The sequence below is a fragment of the Botryllus schlosseri genome, chromosome 11, assembly GCF_051294905.1.
Source record: "Botryllus schlosseri isolate E-star chromosome 11, Bs_hap1, whole genome shotgun sequence".
NCBI classification, from domain to species: Eukaryota; Metazoa; Chordata; class Ascidiacea; order Stolidobranchia; family Styelidae; genus Botryllus; species Botryllus schlosseri.
This window is the reverse complement of record NC_137246.1, coordinates 23,797,890-23,825,060: the sequence shown is the minus strand read 5'-3', so window position 1 is coordinate 23,825,060 and position 27,171 is coordinate 23,797,890. Positions and strand designations below refer to the sequence as shown.

The window sequence follows — 27,171 nt, the reverse complement described above, 5'->3', positions numbered from 1 at the left end:
TTAGGGTCCTCGCCACATGATCCGCGTAAGCGGTGTGTTATAAGAAACCTAGAAGTAAAATGACCAATATAGTCGAAACACAATCCGCTGGCGAGATAGCGTATAAGTGGTATGATCCACAGCTGCAACACCAATGGGTTGCGGGTTCGAGTCCGACCGAGGTCGAGTCCAGAATTCCTGCCTAAGTGTTGGAGGTTTATTTAGGGTCCTCGCCACATGATCCGCGTAAGCGGTGTGTTATAAGAAACCTAGAAGTAAAATGACCAATATAGTCGAAACACAATTAATACCAAATGTTATGTTCGTGCATTTACGTTCGGTGTCGTACAACTCTTTCTTTCTATAGGATTAGTAATTACAGCCAATCATTATTTCCTCGTGTGACGTGCTTGTATTTATACCCTGTGTTCTGTTGTCTCGTGGTCTTTCATTTAACTGCACTCTGGATCGTATCGCTGCCGTAAAGTTATTCTGCTGAATATATACTGATTTCATATTGCAACCTCGTCGCATTGAGTTATTGTTTAAACAAGATCAAGAACATAACAATTGGTGTCAGAAGTCTGATTCATATTTATTTCTGCGACTGAGATACATCATGGAAGCAAGTATATTGAAGCTTCTAGAGAAGCAGCAGGAAATGATGGCGGAACAACGCGCACAGCACAAAGAAGAGATGGCACAGCACAAAGAAGACATGAAGCAACAAAATGCTCAGCACAAAGAAGAAATGGCGCAATTAACGCAGAGATTGAATCCCGGTGCATCAACATCTGAAGCTACCGCTCCCAAGTTCGACTCGTTCGTAAAATCAAAGGAGAAATGGGACCAGTATCTGCAACGATTCAACCATCACCTAGCAATTTACGGCATTTCCAACATGGAGAAAAGCAGAGCGTGTCTACTCTCATGAGTTGGACCTGAAACGTACTCGCTCCTACGTAATTTGTTTGGTGCTGCTGATGTCAGTATGCAAACTTTCGACGCGTTGACTGAGAAGTTGTCTACACACTTCAAAGATTCCATTCATGTGCAAGCAGCCAGATACGAATTTTACAACTGTAAAATGCAACCGGGACAATCGTACGCCGATTGGATCGCTACTCTACGCGGAATCTCCAAAGATTGCAACTTCACATGCTCAAGAGAAGGCTGTGATCAGAGCTACGTTGATGAGCTAATGCGCGATCTCATTATTAAAGAAACGCCGCACGCGGATGTGAGACGGCATTGTCTAACACAAACCAATCCATCCCTTGACGACGTTCTCAAAGTAGCCGCAACACACGTGAGAACGCTGGAAACCGATAGGGTTATCCAGGGCGAGAGTAGCGGAAAAGACACTTCCATCGTCAACAAAATGACGGGAAGTTAACAAAATGACGGGAAGTTATCAGAAGGGGAGAAAACCTTCCAAATCCATCCAAGGCAACTTCCCGGAAAGACTGAAATCCTGCAGCCGCTGTTTCATCGATCACCAGAGAAAAGACTGTCAGTATCGACATGCAGTATGTCAGAAATGTGGTCGTAAAGGTCATATCAAACCTGTGTGCATGTCTACCAAACCTAGTGTCACGCAACAGGTCACATCCGTCAATTTCTGCTCAGTGCCACTCCTCTCCTTCGACATCGATCAACTATATCGACGCGTGGGAAACCAGCTCTGGATCAACTCCAGCATCCACGGCATTCCGTTGCCGACACAGTGGGACACTGGTGCACCCTCCGCCATGGTGGGATTGACTGGGTACAAAACTTTGGGCTCTCCGAAACTCTCAGCATACCATTGCTCTTTCGTAGCGTATGGCGACAAGCCACTGAAAGTGAAAGGTATTTGCACTGTAAGCGTGCAGGTGGGTTCTGAAGTTCGAGTTGGCTTAAAATTGGTGGTTCTCGACGAACACCGTCAGCAAAACATTTTTGGTCTCGATTGGAGCGATGCTTTCTCCATGACAGCTAAGGGAACGTCTGCTTTGGATGCAATTTCCTCACAGATGGTCAAATCACAATCGTGTAATACTATTGACATTTGTGATTCGAAAGACAAATTGGTATCTTTTCAGTCCAAATTTCCCTCAGTTTTCTCTAATGTGTTAGGACGATGCACCAAGACAAAGGTGACCATTCACTTGAAACCTAATGCCAAGCCCGTATTTAACAAGCCACGTCCTTTGCCTTTCGCGAGGCAAATCGCTGTTCAAACCGAATTGGATAGATTAGTCAATCAAGGTATTCTCGAACCAATCAATTACAGTGATTGGGCAGCACCAATTGTTGCCGTCACTAAGTCTAATGGATCAGTACGCATTTGTGGCGACTTTGAAGCATTGAATCAACAAATTCAGATAGATCAACATCCCCTGCCCTCCTTGGATGAAATTCTTCACAAGTTACAGGGTGGTTGTATTTTCACGAAAATTGATCTTGCCGATGCTTATTTTCAGCTAGAATTAGATGATGATGCGATGAATTTGTGTGTCATCAACACGCAATTCGGTCTATTCCGTTATCGACGCATGTGTTTCGGAGTCGCATCTAGTCCCGCAAATTTCCAACGCTGTATTGATGCCATGATCGCCGGCTTACCCGGTGTTGCTAGTTTTATCGATGACATATCTTTACTGGCATTGATGAACGAGATCATTTTCGCAACTTATCGCTACTCTTTGAGCGCCTCACCGAATACGGTTTCACCGTCAACTTCGCTAAATGTGAATTTTTCAAAAGTAGTATCGAGTACCTTGGTCATATAATCGACAAGGACGGCAAACGCCCGTCTAACAAATCCGTTGAAGCAATCAAACAGTTGCCTAAACCTCAGGATGTTCGTCAGCTACAGGCATTCCTGGTAAAAGTCAATTATTATCGCGCGTTTATTCCTAATTTCACGAATAAAGCCGCTGCCTTGTATCGCCTTCTTCAAAAAGACGCGAAATTCATTTGGAATACGGACTGTGGCGCAGCTTTTCGCATTCTCAAAAACGACGTAATCGACGCTACGCAATTAGCTCATTATGATGTAAACAAGCAGCTCATTTTGTCAACGGATGCTTCTCAATTTGGAATCGGCGCTGTCCTCTCAATCGAGCACAATAGCGAAGAGAGACCGATCGCACACGCATCGAAAACGCTTTCGGATTCGCAAAAATCCTACTCTCGAATAGAGAAGGAAGCTCTGTCAATCATTTACGGAGTCACTAAATTTCGTCAATTCTTGTATGGTAGAAAATTTACGCTCGTAACGGACCACAAACCGCTGTTAGCTATTTTCTCGCCGGAAAAGAAAATTCCCGTGATTACAGCGCAACGCTTACAGCGATGGGCACTAACGCTCATGGCTTACCAATACGATATTCGCTATAAACCGACTAATCAGCACGGAAACGCCGACGATTTATCTCGCCTACCAAAGGGTCCAGACCAGGGTTGTAACCAAGTCACATGGTTCCGAGTCACGAGTCAATCTGACTTTTGCGGTTTTGACTCGAGTCGAGTCGAGTCATTTTCAATTCATCACTGACTCGAGTCCGAGTCCAAGTCACCGTTTTAAGGGTCAAGTCCGAGTCATAGTGTTATGACTCGAGTCGAGTCCAAGTCGCAGTATTGAAGTCATGTTCAACTTATGTTTTCAATCCTGCTTGGGTGATATCGAATTCCTTGCTTGCCAAACATGCTTATTTTGTCCCTATCATAGTCTTGGCACATGTTTATTTAGGCAGATAACGGACAGTTCCTGGCCTCATTTACCGATGCCACAGATAGACGAGACAGGCCGCCAATACGATAACTTTACTAATCTTAGAACTTTAAATCAAATATCTATCAGTCTGATATATCACAAATGCAAGCACTCAGTTTTTATTACTAGCACATCGACGATCGCTCACAAAAAGCTTATAGAGAATTAACGAATTCACGTCTACATACTATCTGATAGAGAACCTACGAATTCACGTCTAGATACAAGCTGGTAGAGAATCAACAAATAAACGTTTATGTAGAAGTACGGTTTTGCTTTCACATTAAATCAGGTGGTTGACCAGAAAACTGTCAACTTTCCTGCTCAGCTCCCGGAGTAGTCGCCGGAGCGTTACTTTAGTGCTGATTTACTGTTGTCTTAGTCGAATTTTCCCTGCATTTACCAAAAATTCTTAAAAATGAGGGCAGAATGTTAAAAAGGAGGCTACTTCTTAAAATTGTTAGATTACCTGAAAGAACTTAAATTTGGCTCAATTCCAACCAGCAGAAAGCAATGCTAAGAGAAAACATTTTGAATTAATTACAAAGAGACTTTCGAATTTTACCGGCTACCTCGTGATATTGTTAGATTGTGTAAAAGTATGATTCATGGCAAATTTGGCTCAATTCCAACTAGAAGAAGCGAAGTTATTAGAGTGGAATATTTTGAATATGAAAAAATAGTCGACTTACTACTAGTATGTAATTATATTATATGAAATCATTTCTCACTAAAAATACTCCATGTATTTTCAAATCCAATATTTTCTCCTCTCATATCATTGATTCCACTATTTAAAATTAAGCCAGATTCAGTGTTCTTTTTATGCAACGTAACAATTTTATCAAGTAGCCACCATGTAGCATAAAAAAGAAGTTATTTTTGATCGGCCCTATTGTACAAACATCACTCAACATTAGCCATTCATTATTACTCACGTGCACAATGCACATATCTAACAAAACGTCAAATGGACGGAGGGTATTGTGTGTTTATACAGACAGCAGATCAAATCAATGAGTAATCTTGAAAAATACTAAAATGGAAAGGAGCTTCTCATATATGTTGAGGCGGCATGGCCTTAGAATAATCCACATCCACTGGATACACGTTCCACTGGTGCATTAGATGCAGGAATTGAAAAGCAATTTTGAACCACACTGAAGGGCATTAGATACTCGTCCATTCTAGTCGCCCAAAAATACAAAGAATCATCGCCTTCAAATCTACACATGAGCTTATTAGTCTCTTCCAAGTAGGCCATCTGAGTCATTTCATTGGCTCTAATTGGACTTTGCTTAGATTTTTTGCTTGTATAATTGAAAAGTCTTGAGTACTATTACCTCTTCACCACGGGATTATTTTGTACAATGCATTGCTCTTTGCTACTATGTACCATTGTCTTTTGTTTTTACGGCGGCATATCTAATATCAGACGACTGCAACGAAAGCAGTGGTGACAAATAGCGATGTCGACAGAATTCGTCACATGCGTTGATTTAACCATTGTAATTCCCAAATTTCTTCACCTCCAAGTCATATAAAATAAGCCGAGTCAATGACTTGAGTCGAGTCATGCGTAATGACTCGAGTACAAGTCGAGTCAATCCAAATATTGACTCGAGTCGAGTCGAGTCATTTTCCAATTTCACGAAAATGACTCGAGTCAAGTCGAGTCACAAAAAAATCGTGACTCGAGTCTGACTCGAGTCGAGTCATGACTCGAGTCATTACAACCCTGGTCCAGACCCTGAGTTTGACGAACTGAAAATACGTGAAAACGCGGAGATTGTTCACGCTATTAATATGGCATTCGATGGCTTACCGTTAACTCGCAATGAAATTCGCGACGCGACGCTGAAGGACAAAACCATGAAACTAGTAAAATTATCTGTCACTCATGGTAATTGGTAGGGATGGTGTGAACGTGAGGTTCACGTTCGCGTTCTGTGTGTGAACCTCGGAAATTTTGAGGTTCGCGTTCACAACAGAACCTTGGTAGGTTCTGCCCTGTGAACCTTTTGCATATATTAAAATCTTTACTTCATTCTAAAATCTTTGGTTCACATTTATTGCAATTCAACTGCAAACCACTCTATGCATGGCGCTGGCAGCATAAACAATCAACACTAAACGAGCATGCACCTTGACAATCTCAAAAATTTTACTTGCCTTGTTACAAAAGTTTGCTCGAAATATCAAGCTTTCCGTTTGTGAATACACTGTAGTCAGCGAATGATGCTTATTCAACCAATCAGTGAGAGTGATATCGTTTTCTGGTGTAGAAATCTAGCGGGCGTACGGGTCAATCATGACTTCATATGTCTACTCTACCACAATAAGCAAATCCGTGCAATTAAGGTGTTGGCTACTGCTGTATAACTTGTTATTGGGGTAATGTCGGTAGCAAGTATAGAAACCCGTTCAGCACTCTGCTCAATACAACAATACTCAGCTTATATTCGCTGGCAAGTCCGCATAAAAATTGTTGGCAAAGAGACGGAAGATATTGATTTTATGGGATTATTATATACTTTGATTGCCTCAGTTGATACATTTAGCGACGTTTAAAACGTCAATATGTAGGGCCTACTTCAGCATTCTGGCATTATGTGGCACGAGTCTTCGCTAGGTATATCGTGTACATTAATATAGTCTATCACTTCATTGAAAAATAGGGTTTAAATTAGCAATATGACGTCACATGACGTCACGAGGTTCACGTTCGCGTTCACACAGAACCTTTCAGAAAGGTTCGCGTTCACACGAACCTGAACCTTTCAGAGGTTCACACCATCCCTAGTAATTGGAATCCAAAGACGCACATTGATGATTTTTCTTGGTTTTCGACTCGCAAACATTCGCTTTCTCTGCACGAAGACATAGTCAATTAGTCATGCTCAATATTGATGGTTTTCAGCGCGTAGTAATTCCGCAGTCACTTCGCTCGCGAGTCTTATCATTGTTGCACGAAGGACATTGGGGTGTCGCGAAAATGAAGCAGATGGCTCGACGTTAGATCGCATGGCCTTCCATTAATCGCGACATTGAAAATCTCGTCAAGAGTTGCGACGCTTGCCGTAAGGTAATGAAAGCGCCTGATCGTCAGTATCGCGAATGGCCAAAAACTTCTGAAAGCTTTGAACGGATTCACTTGGATTTCGCAGGTCCAATAAAAAATAAGATGTTTCTTGTCATCGTCGATGCGCATTCGAAATATCCTTTCGTTAAAGTAATGAATGTCGGTTCTACCACAACCTTGTGTGTATTCAACGCTTTGAGGGAAGTCTTCTCTATCGAAGGCTTGCCCATAACAATTGTCACGGATGGTGGGCCGCAATTCACATCGAATGAATTCGATACGTTTTGTTTGAATTTGGCAATCAGCCATATCGTATCACCGTCTATTCACCCTGCCTCTAACGGGGAAGCGGAGCGTTTCGTCCAGACTTTAAAAGCTGGATTAATAAAAAATTGCGACGGGGGAAAAGATCTCAACTTCGCGCTCCAAACACTTCTCGCTACGTACCGATGTGCACCGCCCCCCGGCATAGACTGGAAAACGCCTGCCGAGATCTTACATGGTCGACAGCCGCGCAATTTGTTAAGTTTGTGCTCGCCCTTCGACAAATCGAAACCCGTTACGCCTGGACAATCAGTCACTCATTTCGAGATTGGTTCCTCGGTTTACGCTCGCAGTTACCGAAGCGGACCAAAGTGGGTTGCTGGCGTGGTGACGAAAATACTGGGACGTGTTGTGTACATTATAAAAACGGATCATGGGTATTGGAGGAGGCGCAAAAACCAACTCCAACCACGCTTGATTTCAGCTGGCCATGATAATACAGCCACACAGGAAGTTGCTCAGCCTCAACAGTCACAAGCTGAGCAACCATTGGTTAGGAACAGGGCACCAGGTCCTGCAGCTAGTCCTGCCCGTACGACGGGTAGACGTTATCCTCTTAGAAATAGGAAAGCCACCGATTTCTATAGACCTACGTAAATGTGGGCAACCCTCTAACTTACAGGGGAGGACTGTTATGTTCGTGCATTTACGTTCGGTGTCGTACAACTCTTTCTTTCTATAGGATTAGTAATTACAGCCAATCATTATTTCCTCGTGTGTCGTGCTTGTATTTATACCCTGTGTTCTGTTGTCTCGTGGTCTTTCATTTAACTGCACTCTGGATCGTATCGCTGCCGTAAAGTTATTCTGCTGAATATATATACTGATTTCATATTGCAACCTCGTCGCATTGAGTTATTGTTCAAACAAGATCAAGAACATAACACCAAACAAACAAACGAGTGTCCAATCTGGATCAGAGCCTTTTTTGGACCTCAACCTTTTCGAGCTCGCGGAACAGAAATTTTGAGTACGGGTGAGTATTATTAATTGAAAAAGTCATTTAATGTAGCCTTTTTGATATTACATGTGTTGTATTGCATATTTTCTACAAGGCGAAAGTCACGTCAAATCCACTATGAAGATTTCGATTGTTCTGTATTTTTGAAAAAGAATAATAATAGTCAGATTATATTTTCATCTGCCCAAGACACACACAGTGTACAATGTGATATAGAAGACACAATGCGATGTAATGAACAGATAGGGGATGCCGAAAAGAAATATCGCTAAATCATACCGTCGAAATGTACCGAATTTTGTTTAAAAAGTCTTCTTCGTGTACCTCCCACGTATAACTGGTCTTTAACGAGTTGCAGGCTACTTAGAAATAGTTTCGTACAGGACTTGCAGCATTGTGAAATAGCTGCTGTAAGTGTAAAGGAAACCATGCAGCCTATGTTACGACACCATGCAGATAAATACGTTTCAAATTTAGAAATCAATTTAAAATTTGATGTTTCACCTCTATATAAGTAATGGAAAAGCGTCCAACTTCTTGCATTTTGGTATTGAGATATATTAATAATGTATTTAGTGAACCGGCAGGAAACTTGCCACGGAAGTTATGTCACAGGAGGTGTTTGATTAGGCAACACATTTGATCCGCAAATCCCAACGAAAGTCACGAAATGAATGCGAATAAATCTGCCTTACGCTCGCTACAGTCATGCAGACGAACATATGTAAACGATCTTACAACGACCCGTGAATTGGGCTGGGCACGATCGAGTACCTGGGTGATTCGATTCTGAATCACGTAATATGCTTCGAATCGAGTATCACTCATTATGACGTCATAACAGAATATACTATGTCAAAGTTCGAATATGTACCTTTTATGCCACTACAAAGAATACAATGCCTGCTATCCATCATATTAAAGATACTTTGGTGTTTTTTCGACCCTACCGATTTCATTGCACTTTGTGAGAATGTTGTGGGAGGATCATGACTTCGGAAATGTGTTATTTCTAGTAACAATAGTAGCTGGAGTACGGCCAATCAAGGTTTCAAGGCTTCCACAGTGGAAAATAGTATCGAAACCATAATTCTAGTTGATTAAATATATTTCGGTGGCTAGGAGCGTATAATTTCAGTACTCGAAAAAATCGTCTTTTACTACTCGACTCGAATCATTATAATAATTACTCGGTTCAGATTCGAGTACTCGAATCATTGTGTCCAGCCCTACCCGTGACGAATTAGATTCGGTATGGACTCGTCAGTCGCTGCTAAGCGTTGCCAAAGGACGGTTCGGTTGTGGCTTACAATATAATACAAAACGAAGATCAAGTGCTCATCGAAATATCTGAATTTTTTGATTATTATCCTAGTTTCCAAATAGTAAGTAAATATGCCTGTCGCCTAAGTTAGTGAGGAAAACGGTGGATCAAGTGGCGTAGTACAGCAGTATCTATCCGCCCCGCGGCATATCCATAATGAGTTTGGAAAGTGGCGCTTATTTCATTTTGAGTTGGTGGCTCCTGCAATAATGCTTGCCAATTATGAACTACTATCGTGAAGTAGTAGCCAATTCGATTTCACATCATTATGGTGGCGTGTTAAAATGATATCACCATTCGATTATAACGTCTGCGCTGTGAAGGACTCCGAGATTCGGAACTTGTTGCGTTCGATGACTGCTGAAAAACATGCGTTATCAATAAAAATGATGTAACAATTGCGCAAACACGATGAAGAATGAAACGAGTCACACTGCAAATAAAGCGCACGTGTATGACGCCACGCGGTCCTATCACTAAAACTAGCAAAAACTAACCCACGTTGATATTAGATAGAAATTTCGAGAATACGGAATATCAAACTGGGTTCTCAGCTTCTTATTCGACCTCTACCAGAATCAAATGAGGAGAGTATAATATTTGCTATTTAGTATTTCCACCACCATCGTGTTATATCAATGAAGTTGACTAATTTCCAGCTAATCCGGGTAGCATTTTTTAAAATAATCAACAATTTCCTATCCAAACTCGATCACGGGACCTTCTGTCAACGAAAACGCGTGAAAAGGGCATCACTCACCCTTCACGCATGCCTGGATCACGACGTTTGGTAATAGCGAAAGTTATCATCGTAAATAGGCCTACTATTATTTTACGAAATGGTTGAAATAAGTTCATATCAAATTTGGTTCGCTGCTACACATCGGAATAGACCCAAAACTTCGGTATATTTAGCTTGGATTCAACAATTTTACCACCTAATAGTCCGGTAAAAAGGAAAAGACAAACTATCTGCATTAAGTACCATTATCATTCTCGCAAAAGTTAAAAACAGCCATGCACTTATGTTTCTTCATGTGCTCTTGACATATATTGCTATGCTAAATGCCGACTTAATATTTAAGGACCTGACATTTCCAATCGTAACGCAAAATTTCACACCTGACGGTATCAGTACATAAACTGTGATAGCAATCCTGATAGTGTCAGGCAGGATATTATGGTAAATACTATCCAGAATACAGTCGGACGTTGCAAAGTATAATGAAACAATGAAATTGTTTAGGTGTTTTACTTACACGCTACACTGTCGCACAATCTTCGCCGCTTTGTTGGATCCGTTGGACGGCGAATGACTTGATCATGTAACTTGTATCGTTTGTAGAACGCAGTTTCGAGGTTCTAAATGGTAAACCATAGTGTCCTATAGATAAACAACGAAATGAGTATTAGGTTTCACCATGACAGAGCAGCTTTCATTTTTTCAGATTTTTCCCTTTCACGCAACGGCGAGCGTGTAAGAAGGTATTTGTTCGTTCTCGACAAATGCTGCGAGTGTAGCCTTCTTGTTAACATCGCATGCTGGCTATAGGCATGTGTTTAGAAGACACGCATTTGAAGCTTACATTGGTTTGTGTCTGATATGTATATTAGAGTAGCTGCAATAGTATCAGTATCAGTAAAGCTTCAGTTAATTGGAAGGAGTCAAACGGCGAAATGTTCAATGATTGATGTAGCTATAGGCTGACGCTGTTCCGGTTGCGGCAATCCACGTGCCGCTATTAAATCGGGTGCGTACATTCGTGCTTCGCAGAAACTGCTACCTCCTGGACAGTAGCTTCTGAACGCATTCGAGTCATGAAGATATCATCATTCGTACTAATTATGTACATTATACAGTGAATTCGAGAGCGTATGTGACGAAGTTATTCTGCGGTCGACGACTAGCATAGCATTTCAGAAATGATAGTCACTGCTACGCGTAGACTTCTGCATTCCACCTGTAATCTTACAAACGCGAGAGGGTATGTGAAGAAGTTATTCTGAAGTTTATGACTAGTATTCGTAATAGTCACTGCTAGGGCGTAGTCTTGAAGCATTCTAATGGTGAAGCTTAATCTGACAGAGTCTTACTTAGTTTCAAATTCGTGCCGGTAACAGTCAAAATGTCGCTGAAGCTCGGGGATACGTTTCCAAATTACCTATTCGATACGACGCAGGGAAAAGTCGATTTCCACGAGTGGCTCGGAGACTCGTGGGCTATATTGTTTTCGCATCCGGCCGACTACACGCCTGTCTGCACCACCGAGCTCGGCGCGGTAGCTAAACAAGCCGACGAATTTAAGGCGCTCGGGGTAAAATTGGTCGGCTTCTCTATCGACAGCGTTGAATCCCATTCGGGTTGGATCAAAGACATCGAAAGTTACAATAAGTTGGAATGTGGGAAATTCCCGTATCCCATCATAGCTGGTACAAGGCAGCAAGCCATAGAACTTGGAATGCTCGATCCCGAAGAGCTGGACAAAAGCGGAATGCCCTTGACTGCGCGATGTGTATTTGTGCTCAAGGATAAAAAGCTGAAGCTGTCTCTGCTGTACCCAGCCACTACTGGTAGAAATATCCCAGAGCTGATCCGTGTGGTGAAATCTCTGAAGCTAACAGCCGAGAAGAAAGTGGCCACACCTGCCAATTGGCAGTCCGGCCAAGACTGCATGGTAGTCCCATCTCTCAGTAATGAGCAAGCCACAAAACTATTCCCAAAAGGCTTCAAAACTGCTGATCTACCGTCCAAGAAGACCTACGTACGCACGACTCCGGACCCTAGCGAATGCACAAAGTTTTAGATACAGTATCATATGAAGGGCATAAAAACTACTCACATTACAGTGACGAATAAATTCATATTCACAAGTGATAAATGCACAGTGGTCTCATTTACATCTTGTCAGTTAGAATATTAAGGAAAAGCAACACCGTAGTAACCATGTCCAACAGTATTGAAGCATTTGTATGAGCAAAGTAAAGCACGGACTGGAATCACCGGTTGGCTGCACTTTCGAATCTTGATATCCTGAAAAGTTTAAATAGTGCACAATACCTCCGTTATTTTCACAATAGCCATGGAATCACAATTGAGGCGCCGGTATTCAGTCTGTACAAACAATTGAATTGAACAACTGCCAGTAATTGAGTTTTCTGAACCCCTCGAGGGGAATGCTATTACAATATGTCTTATTTATTTTACATCGTGAGTATGGTATTACCAGGGATATCTAGAAGTTCTAGATATCCCTGGGTATTACAGCAGTTTCGATTATGTTGAATCAGATATTGGTGAGTTGTACCATCCATCGGTGCTAATTCCTGCTAAATTGCTATCCCATGAATTGTCCATTTCCGAATTTTTCCAAAACGAACATTGATTTGGATCCTAAAAATTATTTCGTTCAAACAGGCTGCAACATAATTTGACAAAAGTGAGTTGCAGCTCATGCTGACATGTAACATCCCTGTCAAATATTTGCGCGTCCGGGGTAATTGTGCCAAGTATGATGTTTGTGATGTGTGCCAACAATCATAAAATGAGACATTCACTACAATATGCTGAGAGATTAGTTCCACCAACTGCATCATTGTGGTTGGCTTCACACGGTAAACTATTCAAGTGATCATACCTGTTGGCTATTTTTTTGTTTGTTTGGTGAAAACAACAGGATTAGGGTTCTGATAAATGCATAATATTTAATTGATTTCACTTCAACATCCCACCTGAAGTTTATTTGGCAATTATAAGCAACTTGATGGTTCACTTAATGGTAAAGATATGTAATGCTTTTGCAATGAATTTTTAAGTAAATTTGGGGCGACACAATTACCCATCTTGCATTTCGTATTCATCACTTACTATACCTGTTGCAAGGTTAGAAACCGGACGCATTCGAGCCATGTGTTCAAAAATGCATCAGAGCAAACGGCGCATCTGCTTGCTTGCGATAGCATCTCTCTCGCTGCCGGAAACTCTCTGATCTGTTGCCGCAATATTGAGCTTCTAAAAACTTGATTATTCAAGATGTTTTGCCCGGCATGACTATGGTGGGAATGCTTACTTGTCCTTGATATCTTTCATTATGAACCGGGCAGTTAGTTCCTGAAAATTGAAATTTTGAACTTGATTTTTTATTGAATGAAGAGATCAGTAATCAACATTGGTACAAACATATAAATACATATAAATATAAATACATATAAATATGCAATCACAATAACATGTCCTGATGTGTAGTCCTAGACAGGAGATATGAATCAATTAATTATCTTAATCATTTCTTTTTTTGCATGTTTCATGATAAGTAGGTTGTTGAATATTGTACAATTTTAAGAAGTTACAGTGGCGTTAATTAATTATGGAAATGACTTTGTCATCACATCGTCGTGGAAAGATTTTGAAAATATCGATTATATTGATTAAGCTATCTTTCACGGTTGAAACGTGAACTGTCTCTTGATACGAATGCAATCCAATCTCAAATATGTGCCTTTGCAAAACACAATGGCAGCAGACTCTTCATCAATCTCAATTAATGGACATCCAGTGACAGTTTACAATGTTTATGTCATGGCATAATGCTTCAACAACTAATGGTCGTTTAGACATGTTCACCAAACATTTAGTGAAGAAATTTGAAGTGTAGCTTTATCAAGAACTTGATAGCTGGCACAGTTGAAATAGTGATATTAATTGATGGCTGTAGGTATTTAGATTCGTGTCATTTCGATATTTGCACAGCATATCGCTGCAAATGTTTTGTCAAATCATAATCTAGGGTGGATTTGATGGTAGTTGAATTTAGGCTATAATGGATCCAAACTGTGAATTCAGATAATTTTTGGTCGAGTCCCTAACCTTGATACATGTACTTGTACGGTACATTGTTGGCAAACCATCACGTTAAAATCACACGATGCTCCATTCACATTTGGTACCGTAAGTCTACTTTTTATGCAAGCAATACAATTAGATTACCTTCAATGAAAGAACCTCTTCTTCTTGAACGGAATGCACTGGCCTACACTCCAATACTGGGTTGGCTTCAAAATACAGTTCGCGGAGTGGTACGTTCGGTAACTTGGGAGGAAGAATAATGATAGGACAATTAACACTGGCATTTAATCAAAATACTACCTCCGTTGGAAATATTCTCAAATCATTCGCGGCAACATCTAGCAAGTTCAGTTTGGTGAGTTTACCGAGACCCTGTAACAATATCGTATTGTCAAGATAACTGACATCACACAAGCCACAAGGTGTTACGTATTTTCAACATAGATAGCAGTACCAGCAATGCAGCAAACCTCCGGAAGTTCTTTAATCTTGTTGCGCGATAGATGTAACTTTTCAAGACATTCCAGAAATCCTAGTTCGATAGGTAATGTCGTCAGCAAGTTGTGTGTGGCATGAATCTCTTTAAGGTTAGGTAAGAAACAAATTTCCGAAGGCAATCTGGATAGTTGGTTGTGGTTCAAACTTAACACTTCGAGTCTGTCCATTCTGTAAAATACAAAGTCAGTTTTTTAACATCCAGCGAAAAGCAATCTTGGTTTTTCTCCAAGCATTGAAAAACTAATAATTATGGTCATTATGAAATTAAGCAATCACAAAGACAGTTTATTCATTCAATAAAACAACGAAAGCAATTGCTTTCTAATCGATTGTATGTTCAATATATAGTATGTAAAGTAAGATCATAGTTGAGGCAATCCATTGCTCAATGCCATAGCAAAAGTGACACATATTCTAATATGTGCTATTGGTTGAAGATTCAGTTTGTATTAGTTCCAACGGACCGGATGAATGATAAAAGCTGTGGTAAAATGAGATATCTATAAATAGACGTACTGTATGAAATGAACAGACAAACCTAATCGTTTGCATGGTTTATTCTATAAACAAACCCAAAATAGTGGGATAGGTTAGCATATGTATGATGTCAGTGAAATGTTTAATTTTTCTCTAACGCAGAGATCATGTTTAGAATCAGGACATGAGATTTGTGCTGCAATGATGTATTGATGTGAATAAAGTGGTTAAAATCCAAGAATCAAATAATCCGTGCGAAAATGATATCATGTGACAGGGTACTTGCTCAAGCACAGTGTAATCAGATTAATTGATCGACTACTTGTATCGATCATTCTTATCATTTGCATCAATGCAAAATACTGTATTTGGGTTTACGTATTATTGTTGCTGTTTGCTCGTTATGTATTTCGGTTTGATTAAAATAAATTCTCTCCCTCTTTAATGTAAGCGACTCAAAGCTCTACAATTTTATAAATTGAATTGTATACAAATTGAAGCACATATTCTACTGTAGCACACCTGTCCATATCTCGAGGAAGTTCTTGAATGAAGTTGTCATTCAAGTTGAGGAAGATCAGTGAAGTCATATCACCTGTCATGCCAATGATAACATCACTGACTCAAGAGAAATTCCTGTTACAGGCAAGGATGCAATAACGTACTGAGAATTCCTGGCTTAATCTCCTTTATTTTGTTACGGAATAAGTGCAGTTTTTGTAAAGATTTATTGAATTTCACAACCTCTGGAAAAGCCTCGAGCTCGTTGCAACCGACATTGAGTACTTGCAGCTGTAAAATACTGAAGGTATAAACTGAATACAAATGGTGTCTCAATATTCAAACTTACATTGATGAGCCTTGATAATTCATTTGGAAGCTCTTTGATGCTGTTGTTCTTCAGTTCGAGTACAACCAGATTTGTGACTAATGAAATTGCACGGGGCACAGTCTTCAATCTTTTACCGTTCAGGTTGATGCACTTTGTGTTTGGTTTCAAACTCCTGACTATATTTTCAGCCATAGGTCGTTTTTTTTTCAGTGAACAAGTACTGCTACCTCTCTTACTCGCTGTAACTTCATTCAGGTAGGGCTGTTTATTTTTTTCGGCAACAGCGACACCACCGAAGCCATCTCATGGATACCAGAGGTGAAAGGTTATGACCAACTTCAAGTAGTAGAAATAAAGCTCAATAACATAGATCAGTAGAAATATGAACTGGATGCCTTGTAAAATCACTGATACACTAATTCTAAAGTCCCCCTCTAGATATCCCTGATATTTATTGTAAAGCGTGCAAATCAGTAAAATTTGGATGTAACATAAATATAGAATAAAGTATCAAATCAATGATATATATCATTGATCAAATCAGTGAAATCTGATACACTGATCAATCAATCAATGGTCAGATTACATTTTAATGCATAAGCAATAAGCAAGGTGTTGACTGGAGAGGTTCGATAAAACTTAGCCATCAAAGTTAAACCAACCAGGCCAGGGGCCCGCAAGCATTCAAACAGAAACATAGGATAAAGAAACAAACAAAAAAGCAGTATCGTGGAAAAATTAAATTAATAAAATAACGTCAAATAAAATTTAGCGGTGCCTTGAGAGCATGGAGTCGAAACATTGTTTTTTGAACTCACGCGAAGGTAAATTACGGAGACACCAATAAACACGATTTAATTTGCGCAAAACTTGTAGAGTGGCCGGTGCTGCACAGATAAAAAGAAAGAGATAAACGGAACTAAAATCATGTATGGTGTTGGTGAGCATCCGAAGGCATGTGGAACAGATCATCAGAATATAGTGGTATAATAAGGAAATGAAACTTCATGAATCAAGATGACTTGATTCGTAGGTGATGGATGACTGTTACTAGGTGAAAGATCTATGATGAAAGCAGTATCGATAACAGCCCAAATGGCACTTCCAGATGTTGTCGCTAAAGGGTTGCGAGCCCAGCATTTTACTGAATGACCCTTTGCAACATTTGTTTTGCAGATGTATAGTGCAGTCTTATTCAATGTTGATGTAAATTGATAATACGTGCGTAAGTGATGACAAGAAAACTGTTTTCAAAGTTGTATTTGCATCGGATATTCCAACGCTTCGAATGTGATGTAAATGCACGTACCGTTTACTCGTGCCGCTGCCTAAGGATGGAACGACGTTATTCCACCGCAACACACTACGACACACTCGGCGTCAGAAGGAATGCCAAATCATCAGAAATAAAGAAAGCCTACATCGAAAAAACGAAAACCTACCACCCCGATGTGATGGACTCAAACGACGCTGATGAATTTCTAAAGATTTCTGAAGCCTACCAAGTTTTGAGTGATACGAGGACTAGACGTGAATATGATTATCAAGAATTCGGTATGTCGTCACAACATAATCGCTTTGAAACAGGAGAGTATAAAATTCCTGTGCATGATAGTGCTGAACGGAAAGAACGTTATGAGCGTATGAAAAAGAGAAAAGATACAAAAAACCAAGGTGACTTTCAGCAACCCGTCATTAAAATGGGATTATCAGGCACCGAAAGAAAAATACTGGATTACCTTATGGGAACTTTGATATCTATATGCATAGCTATGTATTTATTAAGTCGTTATCAGCGTAGGCACTCAAAGGAGCAGAATGAAGATTGCAACGAAATAAAGAATGATAGATGAAAAATATCCTGTCCTATGTGGCTGATACCCAGTGTTCACTCAAGTAGGCCAATATTCACTGTTCAGTGTTATAACTAATCGCAATACAGGTCATGTTTATAGTAAGGAATCAGGTGTTTTAGGCGTCACAGCGGGTGCACACCAATATAGATCCATCCATGAGATTCCAATTCTGGCGACTTTTTTGCCTAATTATCTTCTTTCTGTTCATTTAAACATGTTAATGATCGATTTGTTAGTGTATAATCTGATACCAAATATTTCCTTTGAATAACATGAAATTAGGCCTAAGTATCGAATTCCATTATTGTGCAAACTTGAGTTGAAAATATCTTTTCATTCACGATAACAAATCACTGATTCCGTAGGTTTACTGTAACAGTGATGGTAATGGCCGATCTCATCAATTTTTATGGGTGTCAGTATATGTTCAAGCACTGTTTTTCAGTTGGATGGCTCACATAAGAGCAAGTTTAAATGAGCTTAATACAGGATTATCGGTTCTGTATTCGTTGAATTATTTTTATGCTCAAATCTTTGATATATATATGCATCCTACACTCTGTTAATTGATTTCATACCACAGTACCCTAGAATATGTAGTTGATTTATGTACACGTATTATATAGTACTATTGCAATGGCTGGATTAGAGGAAATCGTCGATAATGAAGATTTCTACAGTCTTCTCAACGTTCCTAGAGACGTGAGTTGTTATCAACAGTTGGTAGAATCTGCTTAACAATGTAGCAATATTATCTTGTCTTCCTCCAGGTTAGTAAAGAGGATCTCCGACTATCGTATCGACGCCTTTGTATGCAGTACCACCCAGACAAACATGCAGACGGCGACCGTCGCGAGGCTGCCGATGTATTCAATAAAGTCCAGTACGCATACGATGGTAAGCCGAGCGATTAAACGTGATCAAAACGATTTCATGATTTGCTATCTTACACAGTGCTGAGTGATCCGAATAAGAGACACATCTACGACGCATATGGCAAAAAAGGTCTGGAAGGAGACTGGCAGGTATATTTAATGTCTTCAATTCAATGTATCACCTTTGAATTCTAACTGCAAAAAATTGTACATATTATCAATTTGTAACATTCGAGGGGCAATATATGGCTTACCAATACTCGTGAAAAAGGAGGGGCGGTCAGAACCTATTTTTAATCACAGTGCCAGAAAATAGTTGGTAAATTACACGTGTTTGTAGCACTGTTAGTACTTGAGAGAATTCTGTTTCATTTAGGATTCGTGCATTGCAACTCGGTGGTTACATCTTTCTCAGATCATAACCCCCGCTCCTCATGATTATGATTAGAGCATTAGTTGTTTAACACCCTGTCTGTCTAGCATATCCTTGTCAAACAGGTATAATATTATTGCAAGGCTACTCCAACACTCCAATATTTCTCTGTCCGATTGCTACCTGCCTCCGCTGGTTTATATTGAGTGTTCTTTTCTATAGCTTGTTGAAAGGAAAAGGACTCCGCAAGAATTACAAGAGGAGTACGAACGCATTCAGAGGAGGAGACAACTGCAAAGATTGAACGAAGCCACAAATCCTACGGTAACTTCATACATTCGGCACTGCAAGGGCTGAATGCATCGTAATTTTTTAATGTTAACGTCCCTTAAATCTTCATATTAATACCAAGAAGTCAAATTTATGCACTTGCACGAAATGATTAGCTTTTGACGGCGCGATAGCTTGAAAGCGTTTCATGTAAAGTTTGATTTCAGGGAAATTTCACGATGACCGTGGACGCCACATCGATATTCGACAGTCCAGGGTCATACGACGATGATGACGAATACTACGATTCTATCTCGATTCCCGAGATATCTAAAGTTTCAATTTCCCAATCCGTTGAGGTCAGTATGCTGAAATTTCACAAGAGCTTTTACAGTCAGTAGCAAAGTAGTAAGTCAGTAACAAAAAGTTTAACTTTTTCTGAGTACTCTCGGCTACTTGCGCTAACTACTCAAGTGATTGTGTTTTCAGGCTACTTCTACTTCTACTTGACAGTTTTTGCACAATACTACTTTCTTTTTACATTTTGATTGACATAATTTGTAAAACAGTTTTAGGATTGGTTTGCCTCTTTAGCAGTATTTATTTTTGAAAGTCACACTATTATTGTAGTCTCCAATCACTCTGCATCTTGCAAAAGTGACTATTTACTACTAAACATTTCCGATAACTCAACCAGATCTACTTTTTAAAATGAATTACTTGAGCACTTTCCAAACCTTTCATTTTCTACTTGTACTTGAAATCTATGGCATTACTTGAGTAGTAAGGCTGACTATTTTGACAGCCTCTGGCCACCGGCAAGACGGTTATTGTTATATTTACAGGCTCCACTCACAGCGTCGGATACCGCTACCATTTCGGGGCAGATGTCGTCGTCAAACGGGAAAGGGAGAGGCGAATTGTCGGTCGCTTTAAAACGAATGATCTCACCATTGATGTGGGGCGAGGTATATACGGAGGACTATAAGACATGACCACTAGATTGGGAATATTGATATAGTTCTTATAGCTCCTACAAGTGCAGCTTTTCTATTTCATTTCACGTCCAAGAATAGCTATGGTTCTGAAGCTGTTGAAATATATGCTCTGAAGATTTCGATATGTGCCTTAAGCTAGTTGCTATATCTGCTGATTATGTCTGTGTAGTTTTAACAGCGAAGGTGCAAGTTACCAGTTGTATTGGTATTTTTCATAGTGTTTTTTGACAATGCTGGGGGTTGATCACGTCGTTACAGAAATATTTTAGTACTCGAATCATCGCTCCCAGCCTTAGTCTCAAGAAATTGAATTTTCTTAATGTGTCGTCCGATTCTTATAGCTGTCTTGCGGGGTTTCGGACAGGAAGTTCATGTCATTTGGATTGCGTGGATACAGGACGCTGCCGCACGGACTGTAAGTTCTTGTAACTGTCGCAGAATAGTTGAAACTTATAAAAAATTTGAAGAATTTTGTGGAGGCACACAACTTCAATATACAATTGATGATGACGGTCATCAGTGGTAATTGTCAGCAATTAGAAGAAAATTGGAAAGAACAATTTATTTTGTGATTCCAGATTTGCTATCGTCCATGTACCGGTCACTGTGTTGGTTCAAGATAATTTCCTTGTCGTTTCGATGCCCGAGTACAGCACCGTGCTCGGTTGCAATCTTCGACCAAACCTAGTCGGCACGTTGGAATATACGACTGGTCAAGCGGACCGACTTTGCACGCAGTTGATATACGATATGAAGCCAATGCGGATAATTGGGAAGTTACAGGTGCGCTTTTTCCGGTGTTTCATTCGTATATTTACAATTAATAGCAGACGTACTCTACATACAGTTGATGTATGATATGGAATGGAAGTATGGAACCCACACGAATAATTCGGAAGTTACAGATGCGATTTCTTCGGTGTAAATTAACAGTCACCTTAAAGACTATTATTTTAAAAGTTATATATTTGTTTTGAGACATTTTGTGGTGGGGCTGTGATGAGTAGCGCAGGGGTACCGAACAGTCGTAATGTGGGCTGGATGGGGTGGCGGGTCAGCCATTGGGGCGATGCGTCATCCTATTACAACGCGCTGTCTGAGCCTCTTGGACATATATTGTAATTTTGCTGTTAATGGAAGTGTATGGATTGTGGAGTTGTGTATATAGGATTTTCAAATGCCATTTCACATTTAAAACAGACTATTTTGCATGCACAAAATGCATATTTACTGAGCGTGTTGATTTGAGTTGTTCAGATTTCTCTGGCTATTCGATAAAGTTGTCACTAACAAAACACTGTTCACTTCCAACCTGTAGAGCCGAAGCTATTGAAGTTGAAATTTTGAATTAAAATTGTTTTAAAAAATTTCAAGTTTTACTGGTAACCCCAAGAAATTGTTAAGTTGTGTTCAAAAACAACACACAGCAAATTTGACTCAATTCCAACCAGTAGAAGCGTTGGTGTTTTTGAACAACTGTCTTGTTGATTTTGCACTCATATTATGGAAATTCTCATGCAAACAGGTTGGAGACCCTAGCAGTTTCGCGCAGATCAAGCTGTGTCACAGGTTTTTATCGGATAAGGCAGAAGCAAAGGCCGGTTTAAAGTAAGCGTCTTTTCATGACAGCCATTATGCCTTCACTTCCCAAGTCTCTCTATTCGCAGACCCGGTCGGAGTAGTCATCATTGACACTTTGATTAGAAGTAGGAGCGTGGTAGTAATGACTCTAGTCTACGGTTGCCATACGTCCGGAATTTCCCGGACATGTCCGGAATTTCACTGTTCAAACTTGCGTGTGGGAGGAATTTTTAAAATATGCCAAATGTTCGGAATTTTGAAGGCTTGGCGTAGGCTCATAATTTTTTCGCAAATCAACATAATAACATTATTTTGGGTAATAGATATGTTACATGACATTTTTCTTCGCGCTGCGCGCGATTTACCATCATATTTATTTATCTTTTTTAATGTGGGGCTACCACCCCTGCAAAAACTGCAATAAAATATAAATAACCTTCATTTAGCCTACTGAAGTAAGCCTAATTGTAATCGCAATTATAGGAGAACGGTATATATTCCTAGAGATGGTTATTCAAAGATAGTGGTTCCAAACGTGAAGGTCGTTTGCCTTTATTCTTAGGTTCCCGAAGATGTTGAACGTAATCATCTTCCAAAATAGCCCGTGAGTAAGTCTGGGCAAAGGGGCTGGCTTATATAGTAATCAGCTCGTCAAATTTTGATCTGGGCAACGGAACATTTCCAAATTAGAGATGGAGTCGCGACCATAAAAAATTGTAAACCACTGGATGTGGGGTGTTTATAAAGCTTCGTGGTGCTAACCGGCATAAGGCTGATTAATAATCTTATCGGTGCGACATGAACTTGAACATGACTTAACGATGTACGCTTCCTGCATTTTCAAAGCCATTATCATCCAGCAGCTCTACCGCTAACTCTGATCATCTGCCGGAGAGAGGATCAAACTATATTATAGTAATATGGAAGAACCAATATGATAGACAGAAGCCATTCAAAAAATTTAGCGATCAGATACATATAGCAACTAGCAAGCCCCCAAGAATTTGCATCGATTACCCTATGGTTGGCCCAAAATAATTGTTTATTTGAGCGGGAAGGGGCTGAAAATGGGGTTTCAGTCCCGGTTACACAACATACAGCCACATACTCCTGAACCCGGTTCGTGACCAGTGACCCCCTCTGGCCTATAAGCGAAGCTTTGCTAGTGTGACGTCATATTGATAGACAATGTGCACATAACTCATTTTAAAATCCACTAGTGGGTGCTAAAAAGCGTCCGGAATTTGGGTCACAGACATATGGTAACCCTACTCTAGTCGCAATGTTTTGTTGACTTGACTTGAGTCATTTTCTTGAAAATGGAAAATGACTAGAGTCAATTTCTGTATTGCCTCGACTTGTAGGCTACTTATCTGTTTTCATACACTTGTGGAGAGTGAGAAATATGAGTATATTATGAATTCGAGGCCTTCGATATCACCCAAGACTTTCACAGAAGTGAGTTCAACCTGACTTGAAATCGATTGTGAACTGTGAGCACGATGACTGGTATTACTGGTATAAGTCGGCCAAGTAGGTTTTTGCCGTAAAACTAAACTGTTAAGTAGAAGTAGTCTAAAAGCATACAAACTTTAGTAAGTAGTGCCGGTATGCAAAAACTACTCGAGTACATCGAAAAAGCTGAAATACTTGGTCACTGTCCATCTCCATCTATTATTAGCAAAGGTCTTCTACATACAGCAGTGTTATTTCTGTTCGTTGAAAGTAAAAACGTATGTAACCTTCCAGAATTTCACCGGCCGGGTTTTTCGTCGAATACGGCGCCGAGCATCAAATTTCCGAGTTCTCCAGGATCGGGGCGACTGTGGCCATCGGCGTACCCATCGGCGTGGTTCTCAAATTAAGGTGCGTCCGCGATGCGAATTTTCCAAGATCGACGCGCGAACCGACATTAATTTTCTGCTTCTCAGAATGAGCCGAGCGTCGCAGTCTTACTACATGCCGGTTTTATTGTCGGACGATGTCAACTTTGTGGCGGCATTCTACGCGACCGCGGTGCCCGTCGTGTTTTACTTTGCACTTCAAAAGCTGGTGGTACAGCCGTACCTTAGGAAGAAGAAAATTGAGTGAGTACCATTTCTAGTAATATTCGCTGACAGGTCGTTGAATTGTCAGACGGAAATATTCCTGAATTTTTGCCTGGAGTAGATCTACTTTTTGAAAGCTACTTAGTACTTGAGTCCTTTTCTACTTGAGATCATTTGGGAATGTCTTGAAAATCCTGGCTCTACTTCTATGTGATTAGCACATCTGACTACTTTTACCACTTCTGGCGTCTTCACAGGGAAGAGGAGAGCGAAGAGTCCAATCGATCGCAAGAAACTGCTCAACGAAAGGAAGAAGCAGAACGACAGGTAAGGCTTGTCCGTATCTCACGAAGATAATTCATTGACCTTGATTTGCTATTCCCATATCTCGCCTAGCTCTCCAGTATAGTGTTTTTTTTAACTTTTCAAGCACTCGTACCCCTTGTGCACAAAACCGATGATAGCAAATAAAACTTTGATAGCAATTAAACTGCAAAATTTTTTTGTAAGTTCAACAATATTTACAGCACGCGTACAATCAGTCAGACAATGTACTAATGACTTTTTGCTGCTGTGTTTTGTTAATGGGCATAAAAGGTTGTTCAAAAATAACCTTTTTTCGGATTGCGGGGATTCACTGATTAAATTTTTAGGTTGCCTAAGAAAACGCTGCACACTAAATTTGGCTCAATTCCAACCAGTTTAACAATTACAGCATAATTACACAACAATTATTACACAATTACATCAACAGTAGCCAATTGAAATTTTTGAATTTATTTTTAAAAAATTCTCTATTTTTTTTTTCAAATTTTGTTATCGACCCTGTGAAATTGTTGAGTTGTCAGCAAAATCGATGCAGAAGAAATTTGTCCAATTCCAACCTGAAGAAGCGAAGTTATTTGAGTTTTTCATGTATAATTCTGGGATTACCCACCATTCAATGCTATTTTTGCAAATCCAAAACTTTCAACTGCAATAACTTAGTTTACATCGGTTATAAGTGAGCAAAAATTGTCATGCATCGGTTTGAACATGAACAATTTTACATGTATCGGGGTAGAGAAGTAGTGTTTCGATATCGGATTTGTGATACCGTACATAAGTAGTAGTACTTTTTACTGAGCGTTTCTGATCGTACTTTTAGGTCCGTTTAATGGCGGAGTCCGTGGAACGGAAAATTTTGTCCGAAACCTCAAAACACGGCCTTGTCATCACCGAGGCTTGGTACGGCAAACTCATGCTGAACGCAGACGAACAGTAAGCCTCGACGACGCACTGGCAATTTTGAATATGTATGTAAGCTGTAACATACCTTTTTCTTGCAGCGCGTCCTCGCCCAGAGTGATCGACGTGAAAATACCTCTTCAAAATCTAGTCGAAAAATCATCTATTCAGTTACCCCACGATATCTCAAAATCAGGCTTGCCAGGTTTTTACGACCCGTGTCCGGGATGCGATAAATCATTGAAGGTATTTTGTGCATGCTTCGAGGTATATTCGTGTGACCATTTTACCCGTTTATTATTTCAGATTTCTTATAAGTTTCGCAACAGACGACATCACGTCATAGTGGAGGATAAGGAGAAATTGCGGGTACCGCTAAAAAGTATGTCTTGTGCTTCTGTCGTCTCTCGTCGGGGTCGGAAAACTTTCAGCCTTTCCGAATTAGATCACAATTACAGCATAAGCCAAATTAGATTCGAATTACTGAATTTGGGAATCAAATTAATTTCCGAATTAGAATGGAACACGACACAAATCGAATTAGGTTCATAGCAGATCAAAGTTGATTCTAATAAGTACGAGAATGGCAAATATCTGTACATTAGGGTTGTTCAAAATAACATTTTTTCCGGGTTCACTGATTAAATTGTTAGGCTTGCCTAAATCAACGTTGCACACCAAATATGGCTCAATTCGAACCAGCCAAAGCAGAGCCAAGTGAAATTTTGGAATTGGTTATTTTTGCAAAAATACAAAACTTTCAACTGCTATAACTTCGCTTTTACCGGTTGGAAGTAGCAAAAATTGTGATGTGTTGACTATTTCATGGGGTCGACAGAAAAATTTGAAAAATTCAATTGGCTCTGCTGGTTGGAATTGATCCAATTTTGGTGTGCAGCCTTTTTTTAGGCGACCTAAGAATTTAATCGGTGAATCACCGGCATCCGTAACATGAGCCATTTTTGAACAAGCCTACTGTATACATAGAGCTTGGCTCGTTTCACACTATACTGTTCCCCTGTAGCATTTTCAGGAAAACCATAAATTAGATTTGAATTAGAATTGGAGCATAGAAACTTCATAAATCAGATAAGAATCAGATTACCAGCATTTTGCTCTATTTAGTCAACTGGAATTGTTAGTTGTCCAAGTCTCTATGACCAGACTCCCTCTTTTGAAGGTCACCTGATTGATGGGGCGGCGTGAACTGTACTTGACTCTGTACTGTCAGTTCGATTGGAGATGTTACCAAAGCTGCGAACCTGCTAACCTGCTACAGGCGACCTAGTCTGCTCATTTAATCCGTCGGCGCTTCTGTCGAGTTGTGCGTGTGATCGAATTTTTACCTTCCGACGAAGAGGCGAAGATATGTTTTCACTTGTTTGTGTGTGTGTGTCTACCTGCCGCTTGGTGCTACCAGCCTTGTCACAGAAGGCTGATGATTATTTGTATTGGTATTCCGCGTTAGGTACATCAAATTTGTGTATTAAAATGATGCGAAATGTACGGTTGTATTAGTGATTGATAAGGCGTTTTTTTTACCTAAAAAACGAAAGATTTTTGACCTAAAATATCTTAATTTTGTTCAAATTTGAAGTAGCGTATGCAAATTAGGTGTTTTCCCACATAATGTTAGAATTGTACTACTTATCTGCATTTCTGGTTGGAAGTAGGGTTGCATTTAAAACATTTTTGCCTCAAAAACTGATAAATTTTTACATGTAACTCTATTTTCACAAAATCTGGCCCTATGAAGATTTCCAGTAGTTAAATTACGCACTATCAAAATGATTAAAAATTTTTGTAGTACGACGAAAGATGCTTTCCTACATTCTCTGATAGAAAGTGTCTATCCTAACTAAG

At 39.9% G+C, this 27,171-nt stretch overlaps 2 protein-coding genes and 1 pseudogene across 3 annotated transcripts; 2 read left to right on the top strand and 1 right to left on the bottom strand.

Moving 5' to 3' along the window:
• Positions 1-11,482: 11,482 nt before the first annotated feature.
• Positions 11,483-12,309, top strand: LOC145449439 (peroxiredoxin-6 pseudogene; annotated as a pseudogene). The gene has a single exon (XR_013918257.1). The product of XR_013918257.1 is annotated as a peroxiredoxin-6 pseudogene (transcript).
• LOC145449440 (leucine-rich repeat-containing protein 69-like) lies at positions 12,272-16,367 on the bottom strand. The gene is made up of 9 exons (XM_080327800.1): positions 16,099-16,367; positions 15,914-16,040; positions 15,771-15,843; positions 14,744-14,939; positions 14,574-14,645; positions 14,415-14,516; positions 13,498-13,538; positions 13,301-13,439; positions 12,272-12,461 (listed from the first exon to the last, which is right to left on the bottom strand). The coding sequence occupies exons 1-9, from the start codon at positions 16,270-16,272 to the stop codon at positions 12,348-12,350; spliced, it is 1,038 nt and encodes a 345-aa protein (XP_080183926.1). The 5' UTR covers positions 16,273-16,367; the 3' UTR covers positions 12,272-12,347.
• An 864-nt stretch (positions 16,368-17,231) lies between these two features.
• On the top strand, positions 17,232-26,812 carry LOC145449438 (dnaJ homolog subfamily C member 11-like). Its single transcript, XM_080327799.1, has 16 exons — positions 17,232-18,638; positions 18,707-18,833; positions 18,891-18,961; positions 19,407-19,508; positions 19,682-19,813; positions 20,300-20,422; positions 20,794-20,867; positions 21,031-21,235; positions 21,978-22,060; positions 23,783-23,899; positions 23,965-24,120; positions 24,339-24,408; positions 25,229-25,341; positions 25,410-25,554; positions 25,615-25,690; positions 26,489-26,812. Exons 1-16 carry the CDS (start codon positions 18,573-18,575, stop codon positions 26,512-26,514), a joined length of 1,686 nt encoding a protein of 561 aa, XP_080183925.1. The 5' UTR covers positions 17,232-18,572; the 3' UTR covers positions 26,515-26,812.
• Positions 26,813-27,171: the final 359 nt, after the last annotated feature.